The 25696-nt window shown below is 41.1% G+C and overlaps 1 protein-coding gene across 7 annotated transcripts in view; it reads right to left on the bottom strand.

Moving 5' to 3' along the window:
• TASP1 (taspase 1) overlaps nucleotides 1-25696 on the bottom strand; it is a 153471-nt gene that overhangs the window by 83902 nt on the left and 43873 nt on the right. For all 7 annotated transcript variants that reach the window (XM_075925645.1, XM_075925647.1, XM_075925649.1 and 4 more), the window contains 3 exons: nucleotides 18910-19016; nucleotides 9398-9517; nucleotides 8183-8261 (listed from right to left, as the gene is read on the bottom strand). In XM_075925645.1, the coding sequence (XP_075781760.1) occupies nucleotides 8183-8261; nucleotides 9398-9517; nucleotides 18910-19016 (306 nt within the window). The remainder of the gene's footprint in view (nucleotides 1-8182; nucleotides 8262-9397; nucleotides 9518-18909; nucleotides 19017-25696) is intronic.

The raw sequence follows: 25696 nt of genomic DNA, 5'->3' as shown, positions 1-25696 counted from the left end.
TCTAGGGTGGGACTGGGGACGAGAGGTTCAGTATGCAGGCTGCCCTGGGGAGAGAAGACTACTGCAGCTCTCTCACAGCAAAGCAGCTGGAGGCCAGGCGAGACGCGCCTCTCCATGGCTGCTGCAGCTCCAGCCAGCACAGCCGGGGGAGGAGTGCATGTCTCCCAGCTGAAGCAGGTCCAGGTTAGTCTGCCCCCCGAACTCCCCTGCCAGAGTGAGGAATGAGCAAACTATGCACCTTTCCCTCACTCCCTGACAAAGGGGAACAGCCAGCAATGTTCCTGTATAAATCGGAGCAGAGGGTGGGGGGAGCTTCAGCCCTCCCTGCCTCCCCTAAAGGGCACCTGGGGGAGTAGGAAGCTCAGGGCTGGGGTAGTCCTAGATGGGGATGTAGAGGGTTAGGGGGCACCTCCAGCCAGCCCTTCCCACCTGCCTGGTGATTCTGTCTTTATTCTGTATGGTTTTGATGAGAAGCAATCCCCTTCCAGGCACATCCCATTTCCCTGGCACAACCCAACCCTTATCTAGCTTTAAGTTATGACATGAGAAAACTGTATACCAAATTTGGTGTCCTACTACTTCCCATTTAGGAGGAGCTCTTGAAAAACAGATTGACGAATACACAGACAGACACTCTCTCAAATATATAATAGTTATACCAATCAGTAGATACAATAGCTTTGCCTGGAAAAAGTGCTAGCATTCAGTTGAGGGGGGATATTTAAAAAGCCACAGGCAGTAAATTAGGGGGTGACAAGGCCAGCAGAGAAGGTTTTAGCAGATGAGTGCATTACTATGCTAATGTCTAGAGACTCAATCAAGGATATCCAGAGTCCAATACCTTAACCACAAAAACATCCACTCCCCGTTTTCAGGATGCTTCATTTTGATCTGACAAGGCAGAAGTGGCAGAGGCAAGCCTGGAAGTTATTACCGAACCTTCAATGTCATGCAAGAGAATACTGAGTGAATAAAAAAAACCCTACAAACCCTACTAAAATTTACATTTGTAATCAGGGAAAGAAGCATAGTTGCAACCTTTTTGAGAACAGATGAACAAGTGGAAAGGAAGTACACTGACAGCCATCTTGAGAGGGGCTGAACAAAGAGGAAGCCCAAAGCACTGAGGAGTTAAAAAGTTTATAGAAGCCATATGTCTGGGAAATAAAGAATTTTTTACCCCATAAGAAAAATCTTTTTGCTTTAAAAATAAAGACACCATGAAAAAGTGCAAATATCTCACCTTCACTGTGCAAACTAGACACAGAAAGAGAAATAAATGGTCAGTTCACTAAGGCTAACCTGCTAGGAGAAATTATGAAAATGGAAACAAAAGAAGAGCCTCAAACCAATATTAACAACAATGAAATATGTGAGATTGAAAAGATTACAGTGGAACAGGATTAAATGAGCAAACAGCTCTTGGACTGTAGTCTGAGGATTCCAAATACTTTGAGACAGAAAAAGACAAAATTAGAACTAGAGACTGAAAGACAGGAATGCAGAAAATCAAGATTAAAGATATCCTGGAGATGAACTGATGGAAGAAATCTCCTTGGAACACTGACTGGTATCTTCCAATATATGCTAAAATTGGGCAGCAAAGCATGCATTTGTATTGCGAACACTCATAGTTTTCCGACTCCCTCTAGGCTGTGGACTCAGATTTGGACCACTGGTGATTCTCAATCAGCCAATAAAAATGTTCCCAAATTTACATTTACAATTTCAGTCCTTAGAACAATAAAAGGAATTGTACCACATAACCACAATTGCTAGGAAAAACAATATTTAAAAAATACCAAACTCAAGTCGGGTTTCCCCTTTAGACTTTCCTTTAAATGGAAAGCCAGAAAGGTCTTTCAAATTCAAAGGAGAGAAACAAATATTTATGGATATCAAATAGACAAATCAGTTCAGGAACATAGAAACTGGACCTACACGTCACCAAACTGGAAAGCAATCAAAAAAGATGCATAATTAAGACAACAGGACTGATGTGAGAAAGATGTAGTAAGTATACAGGCAGTCCCCGGGTTACGTACAAGATAGGGACTGTAGGTTTGTTCTTAAGTTGAATCTGTATGTAAGTCGGAACTGGCGTCCAGATTCAGCCGCTGCTGAAACTGATCAGTTTCAACAGTGGCTGAATCTGGACGCCAGTTCTGACTTACATACAGATTCAACTTAAGAACCCCAGGCATCCCCAAGTCAGCTGCTGCTGAAACTGATCAGCGGCTGATTCCAGGAAGCCCGGGGCAGGGGCTTCCTGTAGTCAGCCACTGGTCATTTTCAGCAGCTGCTGACTAGGGGACACCTGGGGCAGAGCAGCTGGGGTGCTGCTGGGTTGGTCCAGTGGCACCCAGAGCAGCGCTACGGGACCAACCGGCAGCGCCCCAGCTGCTGTACCACAGGCGTCCGGAGCAAAGCCGCGGAGCACGGGGGCAGCGGGACAGCCCAGACGCGCCGTGGCTATCCTGCTGCCCTCGGGCTCCGTGGCTTTGCTCTGCTTTGCTCCCCGTCCCCCTGGTCTGCAGACCAGGGGGACGGGGAGCAAAGCGGCGGAACACGCGGGCAGCGGGACAGCCGTGGCTATCCTGCTGCCCTCGGGCTCCGCGGCTTTGCTCTGCTCTGCTCCCCGTCCCCCAGGTCTGCAGACCAAGGGGAGGGGGAGCAGAGTAGAGCAGAGCGGAGGAACGCGCGGCCAGCTGACAGCCCAGACGCATCTGGGCTGTCAGCTGGCCGCGTGATCCGCTCTGCTTCCTCCCCCCTCCCATGGTTTGCAGACCAGGGGGAGGGGGAGCAGAGCGGAGCAGAGCGGCAGAACGCGCGGCCAGCTGACAGCCCAGACGCGTCTGGGCTGTCAGCTGGCCGCGCGTTCCGCCGCTCTGCTCTGCTCCGCTCTGCTCCCCCTCCCCCTGGTCTGCAGAGTGGGGGGGGAGCAGAGCGGAGCGCGCGGCCAGCTGACAGCCCAGACGTCTGGGCTGTCAGCTGGCCCCGCGTTCCGCCGCCGCTTTGCTTCCTCTCCCTGGTCTGCTCTAGACCAGGGAGAGGAAGTGCCCCGTTCGTAACTGCGGATCCGACATAAGTCGGATCCGCGTAACTCGGGGACTTCCTGTACCAAATATAAAACAAAACTGGAATATGCGTTAAGGAATCATTCTACCGATGATATACAGTTATGAAGGGAAAGTTAAACAGAAACTGGGTTATACAGCACAAAATCACTTCATTTGGCTACAGTACAATTAGTGAGTATATTAAGACTTTGGCTCATAGTATTCAATGAGCAAAGTTAATAATATAGTGGAAATCCTGCTCTCTCTTTGTGTTGGAAATTAAGAGTTATATAATCTTGAGTTGTACTTTACCCATGATAACTGATCTTTTTCCAATGATTATCAAACATTCAATCACTCTTCTAATGACATGTTATAATATATGCACTTACAATGGACCAAGCTTGTAAATAAACTCCCCTCACCAGCAGCAAACCAGCACACCCTTGGAAGAAGAAAGGAGATCCTGAGTTCTCATAAATAGCATGAATTAGAAAATAATAGTGGAAAGGAACAGAACAGATGTTAAATGCTGCTGACTTTTAACAAAAGAGACCACATTTAATCTATTTATGTAGTTCAATAGATCACTTGATTTCCCAGATGAAGAAAGAAGTCTACAGAAGTGAACCTTTCTAGTCCAGCAGTGGAGTACTGGTAATGCTGCTAGACAAGACTGACCTCCCATGGTCTAGCAAATCTCTGGTTCACCACCGGTCAGGTCCCGAGGGTGCAAGACTAGAGAGATTCAACGTGTACCAGCACAAGCCAACACGGAAAAATTGGCGCTCTGCATTTGTGGGGGAGCCTGGACTACTCTGCCTTGGCAATAAATGGTGATGTTTGCCTTGTCCAAAGTGTGGATTTCTGGCCTGTTTCAAGTCTGGTGCACCAAAGCACGCAGGCAAGGTTTTGTTTTGTATAACAATGCAGATTAAGCATGGTGCACGAGACCACATCAAGAAAAAACAGGACAAGTGGTCTTCTACTAGTACTTCTGTTTCTGATATGCAAAAAAATACAGATGCAGTCATGAAACTGTCAACTACGCACATAGTTTAGGTAACATCCTGGTAACAGGATGTACCCCCAAATAGGGGATTTGGGCTTTTTGAGTATTTTACGTATTACACAATAAGTAATCAATTGGTAAATATTATTAGAACGACCAAGTCTCACTTTGATATAAATTGGGTTTAGTAAGAACTGTCAATGGGAGGGAATGGGCAGGATTGACCCACACGTCCTGCTCAGTAATTAGGCCCTTCACACCGATGGCCCAGTCCGTGGAGTTCTAGTGCGTAGGAAGAAACGGAACCACGACCTTCTGCCTGGCACTGTAGGAGGTGAAATGTAAGTGAATTAGGCTTTATTACTATATATAGTAGATCTTTTATTAATTGCTTTTGCATTGCTTCACGCTTTATTAATTGCTTCAGAATCTATAGTATTTAAGGTTTCAATTGTATAGTAATTGTTTTTAATGCTTGTAAAACTCAAACAACTGAATTAACTGCTTAACGCTTGTAATAAATAAGAAAGTGGTTAAGTAGCCCTGGAGTGTACTGGTTTCCCTTGGATCTAAAATAAATCGAACCACATGACAGTATCTCATAGCAATACTCTGGAATCTCCACATTCACTGCTGTCATGATGTAATTATGGTATGTTTCAAACACAGTATGTCTTGCAACATATATGAAAGGTCATGATCTGCTGAAGCCCATTGCTCTGCCAAAATATGTACATCATTAGGTGCATCGAGTTATGAGATTATGCTGTCTGCCCTATTTCCAAATTACACCCCAAAATCCCATCAAAGGCAAAACTGTAATTGGAGGAGACTCCAACATAACACTACATCCATTAAAGAATAGATCAGCTAGTAAAAACCTATAAGTTCTTAATATGTCAAAAAGAGAGGAAATTTAATACACCAGGGCTGTCTCTACATTGGCATCCCTTTCCGGAAAAGGGATGCTAATGAGACACTTCGGAATTGCAAATCCGCAGGGGATTTAAATATCCCCCACGGCATTTGCATTTACATGGCTGCCGATTTTTTCCTACTTTCAAGTAGGAATAAGGGATCCTTTGGAAAAGGGCTTATTTTCCGGAGAATCGCGTCTACACTGGCGCTTTTCTCCGGCAAAAACCCCGAGCCGGAAAAAAGCGGCAGCCATGTAAATGCAAATGCTGCGGGGGATATTGAAATCCCCCGTGGATTTGCAATTCCGAAGTGTCTCATTAGCATCCCTTTTCCGGAAAGGGATGCCAATGTAGACACAGCCCAAGATTAATAACAACCTGGCTTTACCTTCGTTAGCAGAGATTCAAAGATATCATAGCCAAAATATAGGAGGATAACATCAATGACTGAGGTTGTATATGAGATTCGGGGTACATCTACACTGCACTATGAACTCAGGCCTGTGGGACCTGGGCTCATGGACTTGGTATTTGAGCATATACACTACTTTGTAAACCTGGTCTTACAATTGCTGGACCCAGTATCACAGCTTTGTTAACATGTCCATACTGTACTGTGCACACCTTCTGATTTGAGCCTTCAGCTTGAGCTATATCCAGACTGCAAACTGACACTTTGAATCACAGTGGGATTTGGGCTCTGATCTATTCCCCTACCAGGATTTTAGGGCCTAAGTCTTACTGTTTACCAACTAAAAAAAAATAAAAATAAAGAAAATGCCAAAAGAATAGTAAGTTTTAAGGCCTGAGAAACTGAGGAAGAACTCCAGAAGTTCTACAGTTCTTTATGCCTTCAGCTATGACAAGTACATGAGAAAAATTATAGAATATATATTAGAGAGGTTAGCATGCCAGAGTTAACTCAGCAACAGTTAACAGATTGGAAAGACTGAAAGAGAGACAGAAAACTACAAATTTGAGTAAATTAATGCCAACACTGATCCTTGGGACCAGGCAAATTTGCACCAGAGTTTTATCAGGTAAAATCACATTCTGTAGACAAACCACACACAACAATTTTTGCAGAGAGTAACGAAATTCCCAATATAATGAAAAGGGCAGATATCATAATACTAAAGCTACCAAAAGACAAGCTGCTATGGCTCCTTAAAGCTAATCTTGCTTCTTAATATAGACATGAACATATTTTCAAAGTTTCTTGCCAGGATAGAAACGGTCCTTCCTCAGTTAATACAAATTGGTTAAATGGATTCCACATGCAATAAACAACTGAATAATATTAAAACATTAGGATTATTTAATAATACACAGAATAAAAAAAACCCCAAAGGCCTATGATGTTCTTAAGCACAGAAATTACATTTGATAAAGTAGAGTAGCCTTTCCTAAAAAGCAATACTGTTGGAAATGGGTTTTGGAGTCAATATGAAAAAAAAATGGATAAATATGATTCTCCCTTAGATAAAACAGGAGTGAATGTGGGTATATGCCTAAGAATGACAATTATTAAGAGAAACCAAATAAGACTTTCCTCTGTTTGCAATGTTGTTTACTCTCTTTATTTATTCCCTGGTTCAAAATATACGTGATCAGAGCAAATTAAAATGAATAAAATTGAACTTACTGTTGTGCCTTATGAACACGATGTAATACTAATAGTTACCAACCCAGTACAATACTGTATATGGCATACACTTAACGTAATTAATTCATAGGTATACTAATCTATACAATTATATTAAATCCAAAATTAGATAGAAGGATCTATGGTAAGTATTTACGAGTGAATATTTCTCCTAACTTCAAATCAGCTACATAACATTAAGTTTCCTCCCACTATTTTGAAACTGAAAAATTAACTGGATTGGAAAACACTACATTTCTCTTGGCCACATAGCAGCAGTAAATAAGAACTGTTGGTTTAAAAAGTTTTCTATTTCATGTTTTATCAATATGTACACCAAGATGAAGAAGGATACTCAAACAGGAATTATATTAGCATTGGACAAGACATTCCTAAGAGTTGTCATGTCGTGTAGCTGATTTGAATCGTATAGCTCCACACTAGAAGGGGAATTGGCAATACTAAATTTAGTGAAATATTACTGAGAGATGATCTGCATGAAAAACATATCAAAATCCATGTAGGAAGCCTAAGTTGAAACACATCAATAACAAGGAAAGAAACTACATGAAAGGTTGACCACCAAGATGGTGCAACAAATTATTACTGATGGATCTTAATACAGATAAGAGGGTGAGCAGCCACAAATGGATTGTTTAAGCTGGGCTGAATCTACCCTGTGAGGCTCAGGGCTTGTGTCCCTTTTTTCCCTGCAGTGGCGCAAGCTGGCTCTGTGCTCCAAAGGAAGTGGAGCCTGCAAGGAGTACTTCCCTGCAGCATGCAGAGCCCTACCGAACCATATGTGCCCCCTTGGGAACTGCACCAGGTAAATGCACCCTCACCCAGCCCACTCCTACACCCTTCTTCCTGTCCAGACCCCGCATCCCTACACCCATTCCACTTCCAGGTAGCCTCCTGCCACACACTGAACCCCCTCATTTTTGGCCCTACCCCAAAGCTTGGGAGAACCCACAAAATCCACTACCCCGGACCCCAGAAGAGTTAATCCAGCCTTGGGAGGAAGCCCTAAGCCTTGGTGCCTCCTCAATCCCAGTGGGTCTGGAGCTCTAGGGGAGGGAGGAGAGTGTCTTTTTCCCCTCCTTCTTACTTTGGGGCCATATCTATGAGGGTTTTTTCCTTCTCAGTTGGGGGCCAGGTCAGTGAGGGCTATGATGTTTTTGGGGTGTTGGGGTTTTTTTGCACTTTTCACTGTGTGGCTCCCAACTGGTTTTTCTGTGGTTCAGTGGTCCCCAACCCAAAAAAAGTTCCTCTCTCCTGATTTAAAGATAACGAATACAGACTCTGAATAAGTTTGTCTGAGAAAAGTTTAACTTTTTATCATTCAATTGCACAAACATGTTTATGAAGGCTTTTTAGTAGTCAATGACCCTAAATTCACAGACTTGAAGAATGAAGAACACACTCTCTGGTAATGCTACCACACGAGCCTGAAAATTTTAATTCTCTATAAATTAAATAACTTGCTTTGAATTTTTAATTAAAAGAAAGTTGAACAACTGTTCAAAATATTTACAAAAGTAGCAAATACCTGAAGTACTCACAGCTGTGGAATAAGGGTTATGAACTCCAATATTTTCAGCCCAGCAGCCACATCCATAAAGAGCTGCCTGTGAAGATAAACGGATCTTTTATAAATTCAAATACTTCATTTTTGGAAGAAAGGCAAATTATTACATAGGATAAAGGAATAAGATTAAAAATAGCTATTCTGGTACATTTTGCTACAGCCACCAACAGTCACTCAGTCCTGAAGAGCAGTACCTTGAAGGTGCTCTTATCTCCCTAGGAAGGCATGAAGGGCTTAATCCTGCTGCAATGGCAAAAACTCCATTCATTTCAACAGGAGCTGGAATGGTCCCTATTACCACAGAGTGAAACATAATAGTGCTGGACTGTAGTCCACCATTATTATGCTTTTAAGGGTTCTTCAAAACATATACTTTATGTTTAAAGCATGCATTTTATGTTTAAAACATAAAAAAGCATAAATTATTTTAGCTACACATTTTAAAGAACCCCATTTAAGAACATTTTAAAAATGCTATAGTTAAAGAATCTTAAGTCAGCCCAAAGGAGGGTTATCCATGGAATAATACCAAATAGTTGACTAATCAGTTGTATGTAAACAGTAGAGCGTACTTGACACTTCTCCAGATTGTTAGTCCATGCTGTTAGGAGGCCTATCTCTCGTGTGTGTTTTCTTATTGTATCATATCTTCATCACCGCCCTCAAAAGATACTAGCACAACAAAAGAGTATCATAGAATCTGAATGTGGACACATCATTCTCACATACTGAGCAAAACTTATAGAAATAGTAAATTGATCTAAAAGGTATGAGAGTGGCACTTTTTCTTTTAAGCTTTGTGGGGTATTTAATGAGTGTCAAAAGTGAGATACTAACAGCACTGGTAAAAGCTACGGATACCAAGAACAGGCTCTAGCTTTCTCTGCCAAAGCATGTCAGCTGTGAGTTGCAACACTTCTACTATTTCAGTCATATGTAATAACCAGTAATCATGCCAAATTAGAAGCTGTTTTACAACACTGATAAAGGTTTAATACAAAATTAATTTCCCCATGCAAAGTAATCAAGAACTGAGTCCAGATCTACAGATTTGAATGGTAGGCATCAACTCACTATCGCCTGGTTCTTGTCTAGTTTACAACAAAGTTTATTAAATATGTAAACCATTCTCTGGTAACACTAAGTATTTGTCCCCAGTTGAAAATGCACAATTACCTGACCAACTCTTCCAGGATGCTTCAAAGCTAAGCCTCCACTGGAGACAGCAGCAGCAACGTTTCCTTCTTGGTCAACAACGACTGCACCAACTGTATCCAGTGTTCCTGAGTCATTTTCCTGCAAGACATACAAATAGAAGCAACTACTAAAAACAGTACACTAACAAAGCTAAAATTAAACTATATTTCTTTAGACGTATGCAAAAGCAATGCTCAAAATTTGATGACTAGCAGGTGGTCCAACAAAAAAAATCTTCCTTTACTGCAGTCCACAGTGTACCTGGTCTGTAATGCTGTCAATTTACAGTGAATAGTCACTGCATCAAAGAAAAAGGGAGACTGACTCGTGAGCCACAGTGCTAATAGTTATTAAAAGGGTGTCACTCTCACCAGCTCATTTTATTATTCTAGCACAAAAATGTTTTGACAGTGCCAAAATGAAATTTAAATTCAACATTACCAATTGTGTTGATTTTTTTGTTTTCCTCAAAACTATTTGGAGAACTTCACAAATTCACAAACAGTTTCAGGAATTATGCTAATTTCTTCTATTAACTCATTTACAGCTATTTTGTGTCATCAGCTCCATGGCATAGTTTAAGTTGATATAAAAGCACAATCCTGCACACAATCACTTTGGTGAACAGTCCCAATGAATTCAATTAAGCGGCTCATGTCAGTAAACTTCAGGGGGTATCCAAGTTAGTCTGTTACAGAAAAAACCAACAAATGGTCTGGTAGCACTTTCGTTTATAAAGTGCTACCAGACCTTTTGATGGTTTTTTCCATGTCAGTAAAGTTACCTATGTGTAGGTCTGCAGGATTGTTACCCTATCACCCAATGCTGCTGCTGTTACCCTATTATCAATCTCTTCAGTGATCCCAGTTCCAAAAGCCAACTAATTTAAAAGTTCATTCTGAGGGATCAAAATACATTATGGCTTATTCTGTTAATTTTTACCTCTCCTACAGAAAATAGGTATGATACCTAGTGCTTTAGTTATGTATTTTTGTTTGCATCAATTTTCACATGCCACTGTGATATGAACTCAACACCAGTTCAAGGTGGTATAGTACAGCTCGCCCCCCGCAGCTGGTATTCTGGAGAGAAAAAAACGGAATCTCATGCTTCTTCTACCCAGTAACAAGCAGCTTCTTTCTTCCACACGCTAAGGATGTAAAATGCTGATTAATCAGTTAACTGGTTAAACATTAGCATAACCTATCTTTTAACTAGTTAACCAACTAAGGCAGGGAACTGTTCCAGCCCACAGGGCTACTAGCTGCCCATGGACTGGTAGCTCAATGGGGCCGGAGCAGCCTTCTGCCCTTGGCAGGCACAGGTGGGGGACTGCTCCCAGGGAACCAGTTAACTGTTACCTGGTAAGAGTGATGCTTACCCGGTAACTGGTTAACCACTCACATTATTATTTCTGAACCAGTACCCAAAATTAGCACCAAACACAACCATCTCAAATAACCTGTTAATGCACAGGTGAGCAACCGTCCCTTCTTCTTTGAGGAGTGTCCCTGTGGGTGTGCCACTTTAGGGGACTAGGGAGCAGTGTTTGTGCAAGGAGGAGGGGACTTCACAGTTTGTGTGGACACCACCATTTGTCAGAATTGTTCATCAGAGGCTGAGTGGGTCTCCAACACACAGTGCTTAGTGAAGGTGTGGGCAGATGCCTAGATAGCTGCTTTGCAAATGCCGATTATGGGGTCATTCCTTAGTAAGGCAGTTGAAGCATCCTCCCCTAAACAACAGACACACTGGAAATGTCCGTCAGGGGCCGGGATGGAGAGTCTGCATGTCTGACAGTGTTTTAAGCCTGGGAACCAGGCATGGCCAAGAGACCAGGATGGCCTGCAGAAACTGAGGAGATTGTTGGCTATGCATGTGGGACAGTGGCTCTGAACAGCACATGCCGACTGTCCTGCATGCATAGGCTACCAAAGGCACGACTATCACAAATCTCTGATGAGAGGTCCGGGACACACAGACACATAACGTTGAGTATCCACAGGGACACTCCTCGATGAAGAATTAGAATTCTTCAATTTTTAGTATGTAAATAGTTTACTAACTTAAATGATGGATATAAAAATGACACCTTATGGCTATTATTCCAGTAACTAAGTGAAATGACTCATATGATACACATCAGGTTCCAAGTTTCTAGTGCCTTTTCTTAGGAAACTAAATTTTAAGTCAAAGAGGAATAAAAAAAACCTTTAATTTATTATTAATGTTCCAACTATGTATATTTACTACTGAATGTCACAGCTTAGTGCTAGCAATTGTACGTCTCTATCTGGGTGCTTTATAGTAAAGTTGACTAGAGAACGAAAACTCAAGTCACATTACCTTTTGAGCTTTTGAAGCTTAATTTTGTTACAAATTGGAAGGAAACCAAATTGAATTGCTATTTAACCACATCAATTAACAAGTATAAAAAAGAACTATGTCTCTCTGGAATTCAACTTCTTCTGTACTTGCATTAACTCCAGACACAGGAAACAATTCTCCACTATCCCACCAGAAAGCAACACCACAAGACTACAAAGCAACCTTGATCCCAAACAGAGCTGAATATTCAACCATATTACAATACTTTGTCTCTATGGGAAAATAATACAATTTTATGACCTTCTATCTTTCACAAAATACAGCTAAAGAAACAAAGAATTTTCATGTAAAAGGAGTGCTATATATGTTTCAGTTATGTCAAAGCTTAAGTAACCCACCAACAGACAGTCACCATGAGACTGCATAAGTGAACTCCAAAATAATGAACTTAAACTAAAGCAATTTACAAGAAAAACATCATTTCCAATCACATGCTAAGTGATTTCTTTGCACCGAATTTTTCTGGAAGGTTTTGGCCAAAATGATTCAGCTGTAGTTCAAGAATGACTTTACTGTAATTTACCCTTTCACGTGGTACAAAAACCAGGGTCATTCAATGAAATTAATAAGCAGCAGGTTTAATACAAACAAGAGAATATACTTTTCCACATAAATACACATTAACTTGTGGAATTCACTCTCATGGGATGTTGTGATGGCTAAAAGTATAACTGGATTAAAAAATGATCTACATAAGTACATAGTAGATAGGCCTATCAATGGTTATTAGTCAAGACAGTCAGCAACATAACCCTATGCTCATGGTGACTGTCAAAAGCCAGGATCATCACAGAATCATGTGGACACATATTCTGTGCTTGACTAATAAAGGTATAAACAGTAGGAAAATACTTTCAAGTACCTGACCACGATGAAGATGATGAAACTCAGGGACATTATAGAGGCCACACAAAACAGAAAATCCAGTAATAACAAGGAATGTCAACTATCCCCATATTATCTGGGTACACATCACCCCAGGGTAGGCTGCAGAAATGAAATTTCTTAACATAATTAAAACTGCTTCTTGGTTACAGCACTCGCCTGAGTTGTGGAAGACTGATTCTATCACATGCTTTGCCTGATGTTCCTTTGAAGATGAGTAGGTAGTTATGAAGGGCAGCTGGGCAGTCATCTTTCTTTGAAATCTATCCCTTTTCCAGGAGATGGGGGCATTTTCAGAGGATCTATGAAACCCAGCACACTCTGCAGGACTAGAACTCTGGACTGCCCATGATTTCCTAATCCTTTTCTTATCTGTAGGTGAATGTATAGGGATGGTAAAATGAGTCTTTCAGCATTTACTGTCTGAGTTTAACTCCCTGTTCTTCCTTGTCCTGGATTTGAGGGCCACAGAGAAGCTGCACTCTTGGGAGATGTAGGAATTTTCCAATAGACATATTCAGAGTTGTCATTCAAGGTACAGCATCTTGGGAGAAGAGGCAGCATTTGAAGGCTGGTGAGCCAGGCAAGCCTTGTCACAAAAGGACAAGAGAGAAGGGAAAGAAAACCCCAATTCGCTCATTGGTTATTTTACTATTTTATCTCAACCAATACAGAAAAATAGAAAAACTAACATACGCTCAAGGCAGACATGCTAGGATTAGGTCTCAAGAGCACCGAGGGCAGCTCAGTGGAGGAACCCTTATATAGCCTCGGTGTCCAGAACGAAGAGCCAGAGGGCACATGAGTTAAAAGGGGGAACAAAAGTAAACATTTATTCCTGATAATTTTTTGTCCCATAAACCCTGACAGTTGGCCAATCAGCCAGTACTCCATGCCCTGGGCAATAAATCAACTAGTCCACTTCAACAGAAACAGCTCCATTTATGAACACATTTAAGATTAGCTCTCATGCAAAGGAATATAATTTCTCAAACTCTGTATCATCTTATAATTTGCATACACATATAATCTCAAAGATGTGGAGATACATTTTAAGTCAATTCCTAGTTTCTTCAGTCCCTAAATATAGTGAAGTTAAACAGATTTTTAACTTTAAATTAAAAACTCCTATAAAGAAATGCTAAAAAAATAACAGAGAATAGAACTTTTAACTAAGTTACAGAAATGTGAAAAATCAACAAAATATTCCTAGTGTTTCATGTGGGGCTTGTCTAAACAGTCAGTCTACAGCAAACGCACTAGCGATCTGTGTGGATGTCTCTGCACACTGAAGGTATCATTCTATGTTTTGACATACTGCTGTTCGATAGCAAAACTAATCCAGTCAGTGGATTTGTCTTGTTATTATATACAATTACTACTCAGCACTATGGAGGAATACTCTGAAGTTTGAAAACAGAGTTTATGAAGTTTGAACAAAATGCTTTGAAGTTTCTTATTATGTTTTGTAAATAATTCTACTAAAAAACTACATGGTGGTTCTTTGCTGTAAACCTTTACTAGAACAAACATTTCTTATTTGCTAAAAGAACTCTTCTTGGGGCTTGTGAACCAAAGATCACCTACAATTCTTATGTAATAAAAGATAAGTGACCAAATTAGCACATTTAACAGAATTACAGACAAATAAAGGATGGTGTTGGAATTATTTCCATAGTCCAACATCTTCAGAATGGTTCATATAACATTAAAGAGTTTTGAAGCACTTTGTCAAGAAATGCTAAAGTGTTGAACAAATTATTTCAAATAGCACTTCTGTATAAGCACCTATTATGACTGACATATAACTTGAAAAATGAGACCCATTCCACTAGTCAGAAAACAAGCAACTTACAGCAAATCAGCAGTGACTTATCCAGAAACTTTGCTAGCTAGAGGAAGACCTAGAATGCTTTCGTATCTACTACAGTCTGAAAAACATGGCTATGGTAAGTCACAAGAATTAAGTTGATGTGTTGGCTATTTAATTTAAAGTAGTTTAATATTAGCCACTAAAAAAAAAGCACCTGACATTAATAGTGGGTAGAAACCAATGCATTTTACAAACCTGGGTAAGAATAAACATGTATTGTACACAAGACAAATGAGGTATAGAAAGGTCTCTTCCCCAGACTGCAGTGAATGTTAATATTGAGATTAAAGCCAAAGACAAGATTCACAGCTCCACCTAGTATACCATAGTCATTTTCATTATTCTCAGCACAGTTCTAACTTGGTGTTGTGATAGCTGGACTTGTATATACCACAGCTTAAATCAAAGACCAGCACCTGCACCAACTAAAGTTGGAGAATTTTGTCAATGACTAAATCCTAAGATTGCCATATGTTTCAGTGTTTAAATCTTGGAAAGAGCACTCTTCATTAAGTGAATCCATCAGCCTGTGAACAAATGGCACCTAGATAGAGAGAGCCCTTTAGAAGGGTCAGAACTATTTTGTATAGTATGTGCGAATTTGCATATCAAGTCAGGGTTTTTTGCAATGAGGATGTTCCATGGGTTTATAACCAGGAAAACACTACTTTCAGACACTAACAAAGTCATTTTAAAGGGGCATATTTCTTCCCTGTCACGTTTGCTGTCAATTTCTCAGTCCAGAAACGTGTGTGAGTGCGCTAGGGAATGGGCACCAAGCAGTGTTTACTCCACAGCTATTTCTACCAGTGGTTAGGAGCTATAGCAGGGGTGAACTAGAAGCTGCCAGCCATCAAACCACCGGATCCGGTCCACAGTCACCTCACCGGAACCCTTAGGCAGAGAACAGCTCACACTTCAAAAAGCCAGCTGTTCTCTTTTCTGGACCACTGGGGAGGGAGACTTCTCATGCTGTTCCCCCTTTCCCCACCCAGCAAAATCTCTTAGCTCCCATTAGCCAATCTTTCAGTTTCTGGTCAATAGGAGCCAGAATTTTTGCTGGGAACAGGGGCAGTGTAGGAAGCCTTCTCCCTCCCTTCCCTTTCATGCCCGGAGCAAAACCATATGGAGCAGTGAGCAGCCTGCAGCAGACAGTCTGCCTCAAGTTTCTGCTGGTAAGCACCTTCTAGCTAGATCCTGCCTCTGACACCCCAGACCCTCCCTTCCCCAACTTTCTGCCCCCCCCCCCACCCACATACCTAAACACTCTGTACCCTCCTGCACCCATCCCCCCTCCCAGATCTGGCACCCCAAGCTCCTGCCCCAGATCACAATCAATCCCCTCCTACCCTAGGTCACATCCCAAAACCCTGCACCCCAGTCTCCCGTGCTAGGTCACAACTGCCTCCTTCACTGAAACTCCCTCCTAGACCCCATTCTCCCTCCTGTACCCCAATCCCTTACCCCCAATCTCCCTTCTGCATCCAACCTTCATCCCAGACCCTGGAATGCCTCCATTAATATCCTGCATGAGTGCAGCCCTCAACCACTTTCCAAATTCTTGGAGTGCCCTCCCCCCATCAAAAATTATTGCCCACCCCTGAGCTACAGGCTACAGAAGTTGCCTCTTTTCCTCTTCCTCTGTATTCCTCAGTGGGTAGACTCTGCTTTCACATCTGAGCCTTCCATGCACCAGAACAACAGATACTGAAAGAATGGCATAGACTTTTCACCACACTGTCCATCTTTAGCTTTGTGAAAGTTTCAAGCACTGGAGGGAAAGGTGAGAACCCACTCCCAATACATATAGAGAATGGAACAGATTTGTCACACAGATGAAAGACACCTCGGGGAACCTTGCTAAGGGGAGGGGGAAAAAAAGCTCTTTAAGGCTGTATCTTGTAATATGCAAGGGCCACATGAAGGCTCCAATCCTTATATTTTTAGAATTTCACTTTATTGCTTACGCAAGTTCTATTCTCCTTCATACTTCTGAAAAATCCACCCAACAAGAGCATAGAGCTCCAAAATGAAGTGTTAAATGAGTAAAACTATCTAAACAAGACATTTACATGTGTGAACTAGTCCTTTGGGGAAAGCATCAAGGCTGCGAAAAATGTTGTGTCTTAAGGCAGCAGAAAGTCAACTGGTCTTCACGAGACTAGTCAAGCTATCCACTAAGGACTGATTCAATTCCCATTGTAGTCCAAGGAAATCTTTGACAGAATCAGGCCTAAAACGAGTTACTCGGTGTGACGTAGTGGGGGTACTTGCTGGGCTGTGGTGACCCCTGCTGTCTGGAGCAAGACCCAGCAGGGAAAACCTCGCTAGGCAGAGGTAATGCCAAACTTGTTGAACCAGTGGCCAGACACCCCCCATGGAGAGGAACAAAGGAAGGTGGAATGCTGCCCTGACTGGGGGGCAGGGCTGCAAGGGAATTTAGTTAGTTACTGTGGGAGAGCATGGAGGAGAGCCTAGGAGAAGGGGCTGGAGTTTAGGGGCCCAGTCTCCCCCATCTCAAGGGGGCCTGAGGCATCCTAGCCCAGCTCTGTGACCAGACTACATCTGTGCTGTGCTGTATCCTGGAGAGGCAATAAACTTCCTCTATTCCACCGGCTGGTGAAGTCTGTTTGTGCCATTTCGGGGTGCAGGAGACGGGGAACCCCCAACGCGCCGTCACACTCGGTCTGGTCTCAGGGTAATTTTTCTGGAGTATGCTACAGAACTTCCACATCCAATTAACCCATATCCCTTGTATTTAAATAATCCCTCATCACGCACAAGGGAGGCCAGGGACTGACAAATCCCTATTAACCCTAAAGTTGTTTCCTTTAGATCAAGTTTGATGTACATTATAAGCTCTCTCACTGGCCTGCATCCATTTGCATTCTACATACTTCAGCCCTCAGCATTGTCAATCTGGTTTCTTTCACAAGGACTGAATTCACTGACATTTAGAGAAGCGGTGAAATTACTCAATTTACCAGCAACCAGAGTTCTCATATTTGATTACCTCCTCTACCTACCCCTACTGGTCTGTGGGTGCTCCCCATAACTGTTGCCACATGACCCCTGAAATTTCAAATTGCAGGTTGGTAAGCTCATGTGCTAAGCAATGACTTGCCCCACATTACATGAATGACAATACTATGCAGAGACCCCTTCATCCTTTGTAACAGGGAAGTGTGCACAAGCCTGTAAGCAACAGGCAAAGTTCAGATATCAGTGAATAACCCACTTTTCCCCTCTAATTCTTATGTCCTCAGCCTCAGCTTTTTGAAGAGTGAGAATTAATACCTTTATCTAAGGAAGATATGATTTGTCAATGTAGAAGAAATAGGCCTGATTCTTCACTACCTATACAGAAGAAGGGTAAAATTGTTATTCCACTTTGATATACACTATTATAATTGTGTTGGTCCAGTAAAAGATACTACCTCACTCACCTTGGCATTCTAGTTTTGTAGCATTTTGTAGCATGCACTTTAGATGAGAGTACGTGACTAGTAGGCAGTGTCTGGAGATCTAGCTGTCCAAGAAAAGCATCAGCCTCAAATAAAATGCAGATAAATGGTTGGGTTCTTTTAAAAATAGCTTTTGGTTTCACAACTGTCATATCTTTCCAAAAGACGTATGTTTGGCATAAGCTACAGAAAGACTGCCAACCTGTACCATTTGAAAGTCTTCACGAGAGACCAATCCCACAGGTGTGAATTATACAATTAATACTCTTACTGTACACCTAAATATCAAGCAACAGGGAGACATGATGCTGAAGTGACATCAAAGGCTCTGAATTCAAACTAGCAGGTAGGGGGAAGAAAGGAAGGACAAAATGATGGCAGTTTTGTACTAAAGAGCATAAGTAACGTGGGCCAGGTCAATGCTACATGCATGAACTGATGCACATTTACCTACCTGATATTTCAAATTTCACCACCTCCAGGTCCACAAAGCAGTATTCGCAGGAAACGTTAAAAATGGGAAACAATGATAGATCCCAAGCTGAAGAAAATGTTTTATTAGATGTTTATCTGCTCATATGCACACTTATATTTCCTCTTATAAATATTTTAATGTTGCACTTTTTAATAAAAAAAGACAAAAAGGCATCTTTTTCACAGTTCTTTTGAAACTGTAAATAGCAAGAAATTCTATCACCACAGAAAATCATCTAAATTATATGACATTATACCGATACTAACATGTATGAGATGGCCAAAGATGAGTATGTGATGCTATATCAGGTCACTTCATCTACAAAATGAAAATTTAAGTTTTGCAATATAAATTATCTTTGTGGTATGGGTGACAAACCAAGATTTTTACAAAAACATCTACTCACCTTTTCACTTGATTGTCTTCTTTTCTTTAGCTGAATAAGATCTGTTTCCACCTTTTCTGCCAGCTCCAACTTCCTTTTATTCCTTTTAAAAGCTGCTAAACTAAATCCTACAAAATATTTTAAAAGAATTTAACTAATGAAGGGTTATTCAAACAAGTACTAGATAAGTACGTTATTACACTTCAGAAGTCTCACTCCCTGCCACATGATTAGCAGCAATAGCTAAAATTCACATATACATTATGTTACGTGAAGTTTCAGTACTACACATTCTACATCTTTTACTAAATCAACAGGAGATACACTTCAGATAGAACCTTGAATAAAATATCTAGTGCAGACAAGTCACTGAACACATCTGGAAGCTATGATGCCCTAAATATCTCCCTCTTTGGCAGTCATGCAGCAATACTAAACAAAAGAAAGTGAAAGCATTAAGTGGCTTGTTGGAGTGATTGCTTTGGACTGCTAAGATGTAAACAGATGCCATGTGAGCTTGTTTGAGGCTATCCATAAGCTTATGTAGCCTCTTCACTAAGTTAATTACATATTACTACGTTCACTCACATATTTACCATAAATTAGAGTATATAACCCGCGGGTTATACACGTGTTTACAAACCCTGCCCCCGTCTGAAAACTGGCCAGTGCTCCAGCTGTTTTGTGCTGCTTCAAAGCCACACAAAGTAGTATGATAGACTAAGCGATAACATTCCCTCAGGATCAGGGACCCGGAGCTTGCCTGGCTGCCTGATTATCTCACCCCTTGCACCTGAAAGATGCAGATCTTACTTAGCTGCCATTTATAAAAGAGGGCAGCAACATCTTCCAGGACAGTGTTTCTCAACCAGTGGCACAAATATTGTTAGGGGTACTCAAGAAAAGTCGGGGGGTGGGGTGGTACGTCAACACAACTGAAATTTGGAGAAAACTGAATTTTTGTGACGTTTCCCCATGCTTTAGTATTTTTGTACTTTTTACACCCAAAACTTTCATTGCCCACTGGACACAATTAAGTTGTTTAAACAAATGTGTTGCAATGGTAGAAAAAAATGTGTGTCTGAAGACTGTAGCTACTGGGGATATTCAATTTTTTTGAGGAGGGGGTACTTACAATTTTTTTGTTTGTTTGTTTGTTTTGTAAAGGGGTTTATAAAGGTTTATAAAAAAAGGTTGAGAAACATTGCTCCAGGACATGGAGGATCCTGCCTGGGCAATGCTCCCAATGGACTGCACTTACAGTTCCAGTTGAAAGGAATTGCTCCAGAAACCCAAACAGACAAGAGGGGAATCTTCTGGCGAGCCCTGGAGGGCTGAATCTCTGACGTCAGAGCCAGAAAATCCTTCTATGGGAATTACTGATGGGAAAGTCAGGTTCGGGGAAGGGGTTACTAAGGCTGCACAGATTTTTGAAGTAAACGTGCAAGAGGTGGGATTGCATTTGTTAAGATGGTTCAACTAAAGAAATTGTCGCAACTAGAAAAGGAATCCAAGGAAGCTAAAAAGCACAGACAAAGGTTACCCCAGGCAGTGAACTAATCCAGAAGAATAAAACTTGGTCCAACAAGAGGAGGGATGTATAAGAGAGGGCTAATCTATTATAAGAAGCCAGAGAATACCATTAATTTAGCCCTAGATATAATTTAAGGAGGATACAACATTATTTGACAATCATCAATTCAGTGTATTTGGCTTCAATTAAAAGTTTCACACATTAAAGAAATTTCTAACCAAAATTTATTAAAGTCTGAAGCACTTTAACAACTTAGAGCAAAACATTACACAAATGTTTTAAATTTTATTTTGCATTCTTTTGTTTATATTAAACATCTAAGGAAATGCACATTAAGGACACCCAAACCATCCTAAATCTGCCTGGTAATAATACCAATGAGCAGCCAAGGGGGGGGGGGGGGGGGGGAGAGGGGAATAGGGCTCATCTATCTCTAAGAGGCAGTTTTCTCTATTGGGGACCACAAACACGACAACAGCTTATAATCATGGCATGCATCACTGCAGGACAGAGGTAAGGTTCATGGGTACGTTAACTATCTTATCATACATTCATCACCACCTTTGGCTTTCAGTTAAATGTAATCTGATCTCAGAATTCCTTCAACAGTTGTTTTGGGAAAAAATACAACATCCCTGTAATACATTCACTCAAAACTACTGATACACACTCAACCATAATACAATTTGCCTAAGATTCTATAGTTTTGTTTTGCTTTTTAGCTAAGCTATGCTATTTTGCAAACGTTTCTGATAACTTTTCAGAGTTTTTGGAATAAAAGCTTTACAAAAATGACAGACATTCTACTAAACAGTACTTTGTTCTTTAACAGACTTCGTGATTACGATGACATATGTATAATTAATGCAAGCTCAGGTATCTACAGAAGTTAAACTCTTCAGATTAAATTTGTGATAATAATTATGGCTTGACAAACCCCGGTGAGAGCTACTCACTGGCACGGCGCATGCACAAAGCACCGGTGAATGGGGCGCACAGAGCGACCGGCTGAAATCTACTCGCCACGGGCGAGTAGATCAGCGGTTTGTCGAGCCCTGATAATAATCACAAGTCCCATATTAGAGTTGGGAGTGTTACTTGATGGAATTCTATTTCATGGTGAATATTTATTGAGTAAGATATCTTGATACATTTCTTATCCTTGGGTAAAATTCTGAGGTTCACATATATAAAAAAAAGACAAGATGATCAATATTTTGCGTATATACTAATTATTTTGGAAATTGAATCTAGCATTTCAGATTTTAGAAGACAAATCTTAATACCACAGCTCACAATATTAGAGCTATCCAATACGACGAGGACTCCACAGAAAAGGTACAAAGAGCAAGAAAATGTTAATATTTTCAAAAGATAGCCAAATCTACCTTTTCCTCACTTAAGAACAGTACTATTTATACATATTCTTACATAGTCTGATATTTCTAGGACCGAATTTATGCTTAAATCCTAGTTTTTGTTATTGCATAAAAAATTATATAACTACAAGGTTTACAATTCCCCCTCCCCTGGGGCCCAATCTAAAAATCTGAATTTTGTTGATTTTTTTTCAAATATGCTTAACAGATAACAACAATATACAAATTCCTATCACTGTCACAAATGGGGTAAAGGTCAATCAGTAACTGATATATATAATTCTTCAGTAACTGATACATATAATTACTAATACAAATCTTCATAAGTATTATTTGTCTCTCTACTGAAGTAGGTAACATAGTGTTTCTCTCCGGAGACTACCATTACAGCAACATGTATGTTAAAGATTCAAGATACAGCATCCAAGTTGGAAATAAGCTAGGAATCCAAAATATTGAGAGTAAAGGAGCTATGTTTTCTATCTTTGGAGATCAGATCAGGCTCTGACTAATCATACAGCACCCCCTGGCAGTCAGATCATGGAGTGGACTGAAACTGCATCAGAGAGAAAGTTTTTGGACTCAAGCTGCCTCAGAGAGGAAGTTTTTGTATGCTTTCCCTTTTAACACAGTTTGAAAAGAGAATATTGCAGTCAAAGGGAGGGAGAATTACAAAAGGAATATACCAGCAAATTACAGGAATTAAAGTGGCTCAGCATAGCAATCTGCTGAGCAGCTGCTCAATAACTACTGCATAACTGAAAACAGAAACAGATGCAAGTAATTAAAAATAGGTATGTTAAAATGAAATTTAACTCTGATATATTACCCCAATTATGCTTAGGCTAAGCTGCGTGACTCTATTAGAGCTAATTTCCCTTCATATTGCTCCACTTTGACAAAGACAGCAGCATGTAAAGCAAAATAATGCTCAGCTATAAGTAGTGTCACAGATTTTAACCAAACGTGACTAGATAAAGCTATATGGCCACCAAGATAGTGTTTTCAGGAATGAATCAATCTGCATGTCCCTGCCCATGTACAGTTAGCTGCATACAAAGAACATGATTCATCCCGGAAAGAGGCAGGCAATGGTATATCTATCATCGGCCCTTGGTTTCTATCGGGGAAGGCAGTTTTCTTTTACTGTAGAGCTCCATCAGAATTCATCAGCAGATGCTCCCCCTCACATATGTGTGTTGACTGAATGCATCTCCTAGGTGCTCTCACCCCGCCTTTGCCCTTTGATACATTGTTTGGGCTCCCCTTTGCTACCCTAAGGTCTCAGAGAATTGCAAGTAAGCTTGCATTACCATGATCCTTTCAAGACAAGGCTTTACACTACTAACAGGCTAGCGTTCTGCCAGCGGAACACAGGAAATGAATTGAGCTCATTTACTTTATCACATGATGAGGAGAGAGAGAACTTTCACAGTTAACGTTTAGCAGAGTCTTTTGTTTAAGGGTCATTTCCCCCAAAAAAACTTCCTAAAATCCAAGGGTATACTTAGACTGTCAAAAATATAAGCTAGTTAAACTTGACCTAAATTTAATCATTCTTCCTAACCAAAACACTCAGATCTCCTAGAGATTTTGAGTTAATAACCCTTTCATCTTCACTGCAAGAAAATACTGTAGGAGAGAACTTACTTTAATTTTTCCACAAAGATAATTGAGCATGCCACACTCTCAGTATTCACTAGAGGAGCCGTAGAACAAAAAAGTCAGGGAACGTGGATGGCAGCATGCAAATTCCAGTGCACGTTCAAAATCTGGGTGGGCACTCAGAATATGGAAGGGATGAGAAGAAGCGTTCCAGTACTCCACTTATTTAAATGGACATGGCACATTACAGATAGTACAACTGTCCAATTGGAAAGGAAGCGAAAGTATGCTGAGCACATAATTTCTTTATTCACAGTGCCTGATGCCATTTCCACAAGGTTAGAGTTAAGGTTGGGGGCAGACAAGGGAAGAGGGATGTTACCTTAACTCTATTTCCTGGGTTTTAGTTTATATTTAGGCAGAAGGCAGGAATAGACTACCTTAAAGTGCACTGCAACATTATCAGTGTTAGTGGATTCATACAGCAGGTCCCAACCACTGGGCCGCAAACTGCTGGCTGCTGGGACTAAGGATGTTAAACTGCGGTTATCTGGCTAATGATGTAGTCAGTACAATTTGTATCAGTTACACAATTAGTCAATAAGGATTGCTCTGCAGAGACGCAGTGGGGGTAGCTCCAGGATGGGAGCCTCCCACCCTGCAGCTCTGCATTTTAAATGTCGTAAGAGCTGCCGGGCTCTTACGACATTTAAAGTGCAGAGGCACAGCGTCCCGGAGCAGCGTGAGCCAGGATTGCTTGGTCCCAGCTCGCACTGAGTCCAGCAGCCTCTGTTCAAATAAAAACATTTTATTTGAATATTATTTGCATGATGAATATACCAATAAGCAAACAGAATGTTACTGGTCCACCAAAGTTTGTGAATAGGTTTGCTGGTCTGCGGTATAAAAAAAGTTGGGAACCACTAGGTTAATCCAATTGTAATCACGAATTAAGGCTTTATAAAAATGTACATTCCATCAATCCACTTCACTGAAATAGAAGTTTCTCTCCAAACAGCGTCATCTATTTAGACAGACAAGGTGTGTGTTATCATCCTCAATATTAATTTTTTTACTTCAGAACTTGACTCTGAGAATGAGCTCCATGATTTTGTGGCTACTTTAGAATATTTAGGACTACCCCTGTGATAATTTTGGTAACTTGTCTGTACAACTTATGAATTCTGGTGAATGCTATGATGTTACTAAAAGATTACTCTATCAGGCAATACCTCAAAGTGGATGTTGTATCCACCCTTGCTGACATGGGCTGTAGCAGGTAACTAGCAGATGAGGGACAATGGAGAGTTGTTAATCTTAATGACTGTACATTTTCCCAAGGAGGCTGGCTGAAGTTGGAAAAACTCTACCTTATCTGCAAAGGGCTGGTGAAGTCAAGAGGGTAAAAGCATAAGCAGCAAAACAAAGTTATTGGTAGGGGGATGGATATACACTTGAGAAATTCAGACACAGAAATGGGAAGCTTTGGGCAGAAAAGCATCAGAGATGGGCAGGCTTTCGTGGCAAGGTATCCTATTTAACTGCAGACCAGTCAAAGTCAGAGAAAATTAGCCAATTTAGAAAAGCTTAGTGTTTCTGATGCGAAGTCATAAGCTGGAGGGAAAGGATCCCAGACAGCTCTGCTCAAGGATTGAGAACTCAAGAGTACTGAAGAACCTGACACACAGAGGAAACACATCTAGGAGTGTTTATTATTTTATACAGATCTGCTTCTTGTGCTATTAAAGAGCAGCAGTGCTTTGGAATCCTGTGCCAACTCTAGGTCTCTCTGTTGGCCATCACTATCCTGAAAAAGTGAGTTGTAAACCTAGAATGCCTGCATAGCTTGAGTATAAGAGGGGTAGCCATGTTAGTCTGAATCTGCAAGAGTGGTGGAGTCCTGTGGCACCTTACAGACTAACTGAAGTGTTGGAGCATAAGCTTTCGGGGGAAAGACCCACTTTGTCAGATGCATCTGATGAAGTGGGTCTTTGCCCACGAAAGCTTATGCTCCAACACTTCAGTTAGTCTGTAAGGTGCCACAGGACTCCTCACCACTTTTACATAGCTCAAGTTCTGGGAGAAGGTATGTTTAACCTACAAGACACCCTGAGGGGTCAGCATTGGTCCCAGGGGAGAGGCAGTTGGACTGCTGGTTCTCAGCCCTAAGAAAAGGCTCTTAGACAGAGGAGCTATTCCTTGAGTGTGCTTCTAGACATCCAAGCAAGGATCAGTGCCTGGACTGTTAAAACTCTGCAGATTAAAAGTCACACATGGCCCAGTAAATTGG

The sequence above is a fragment of the Pelodiscus sinensis genome, chromosome 3 (assembly GCF_049634645.1).
Source record: "Pelodiscus sinensis isolate JC-2024 chromosome 3, ASM4963464v1, whole genome shotgun sequence".
NCBI lineage: Eukaryota > Metazoa > Chordata > Testudines > Trionychidae > Pelodiscus > Pelodiscus sinensis.
Note: the sequence above shows the minus strand (reverse complement) of the source record. Positions and strands in the feature narration are given on the sequence as shown.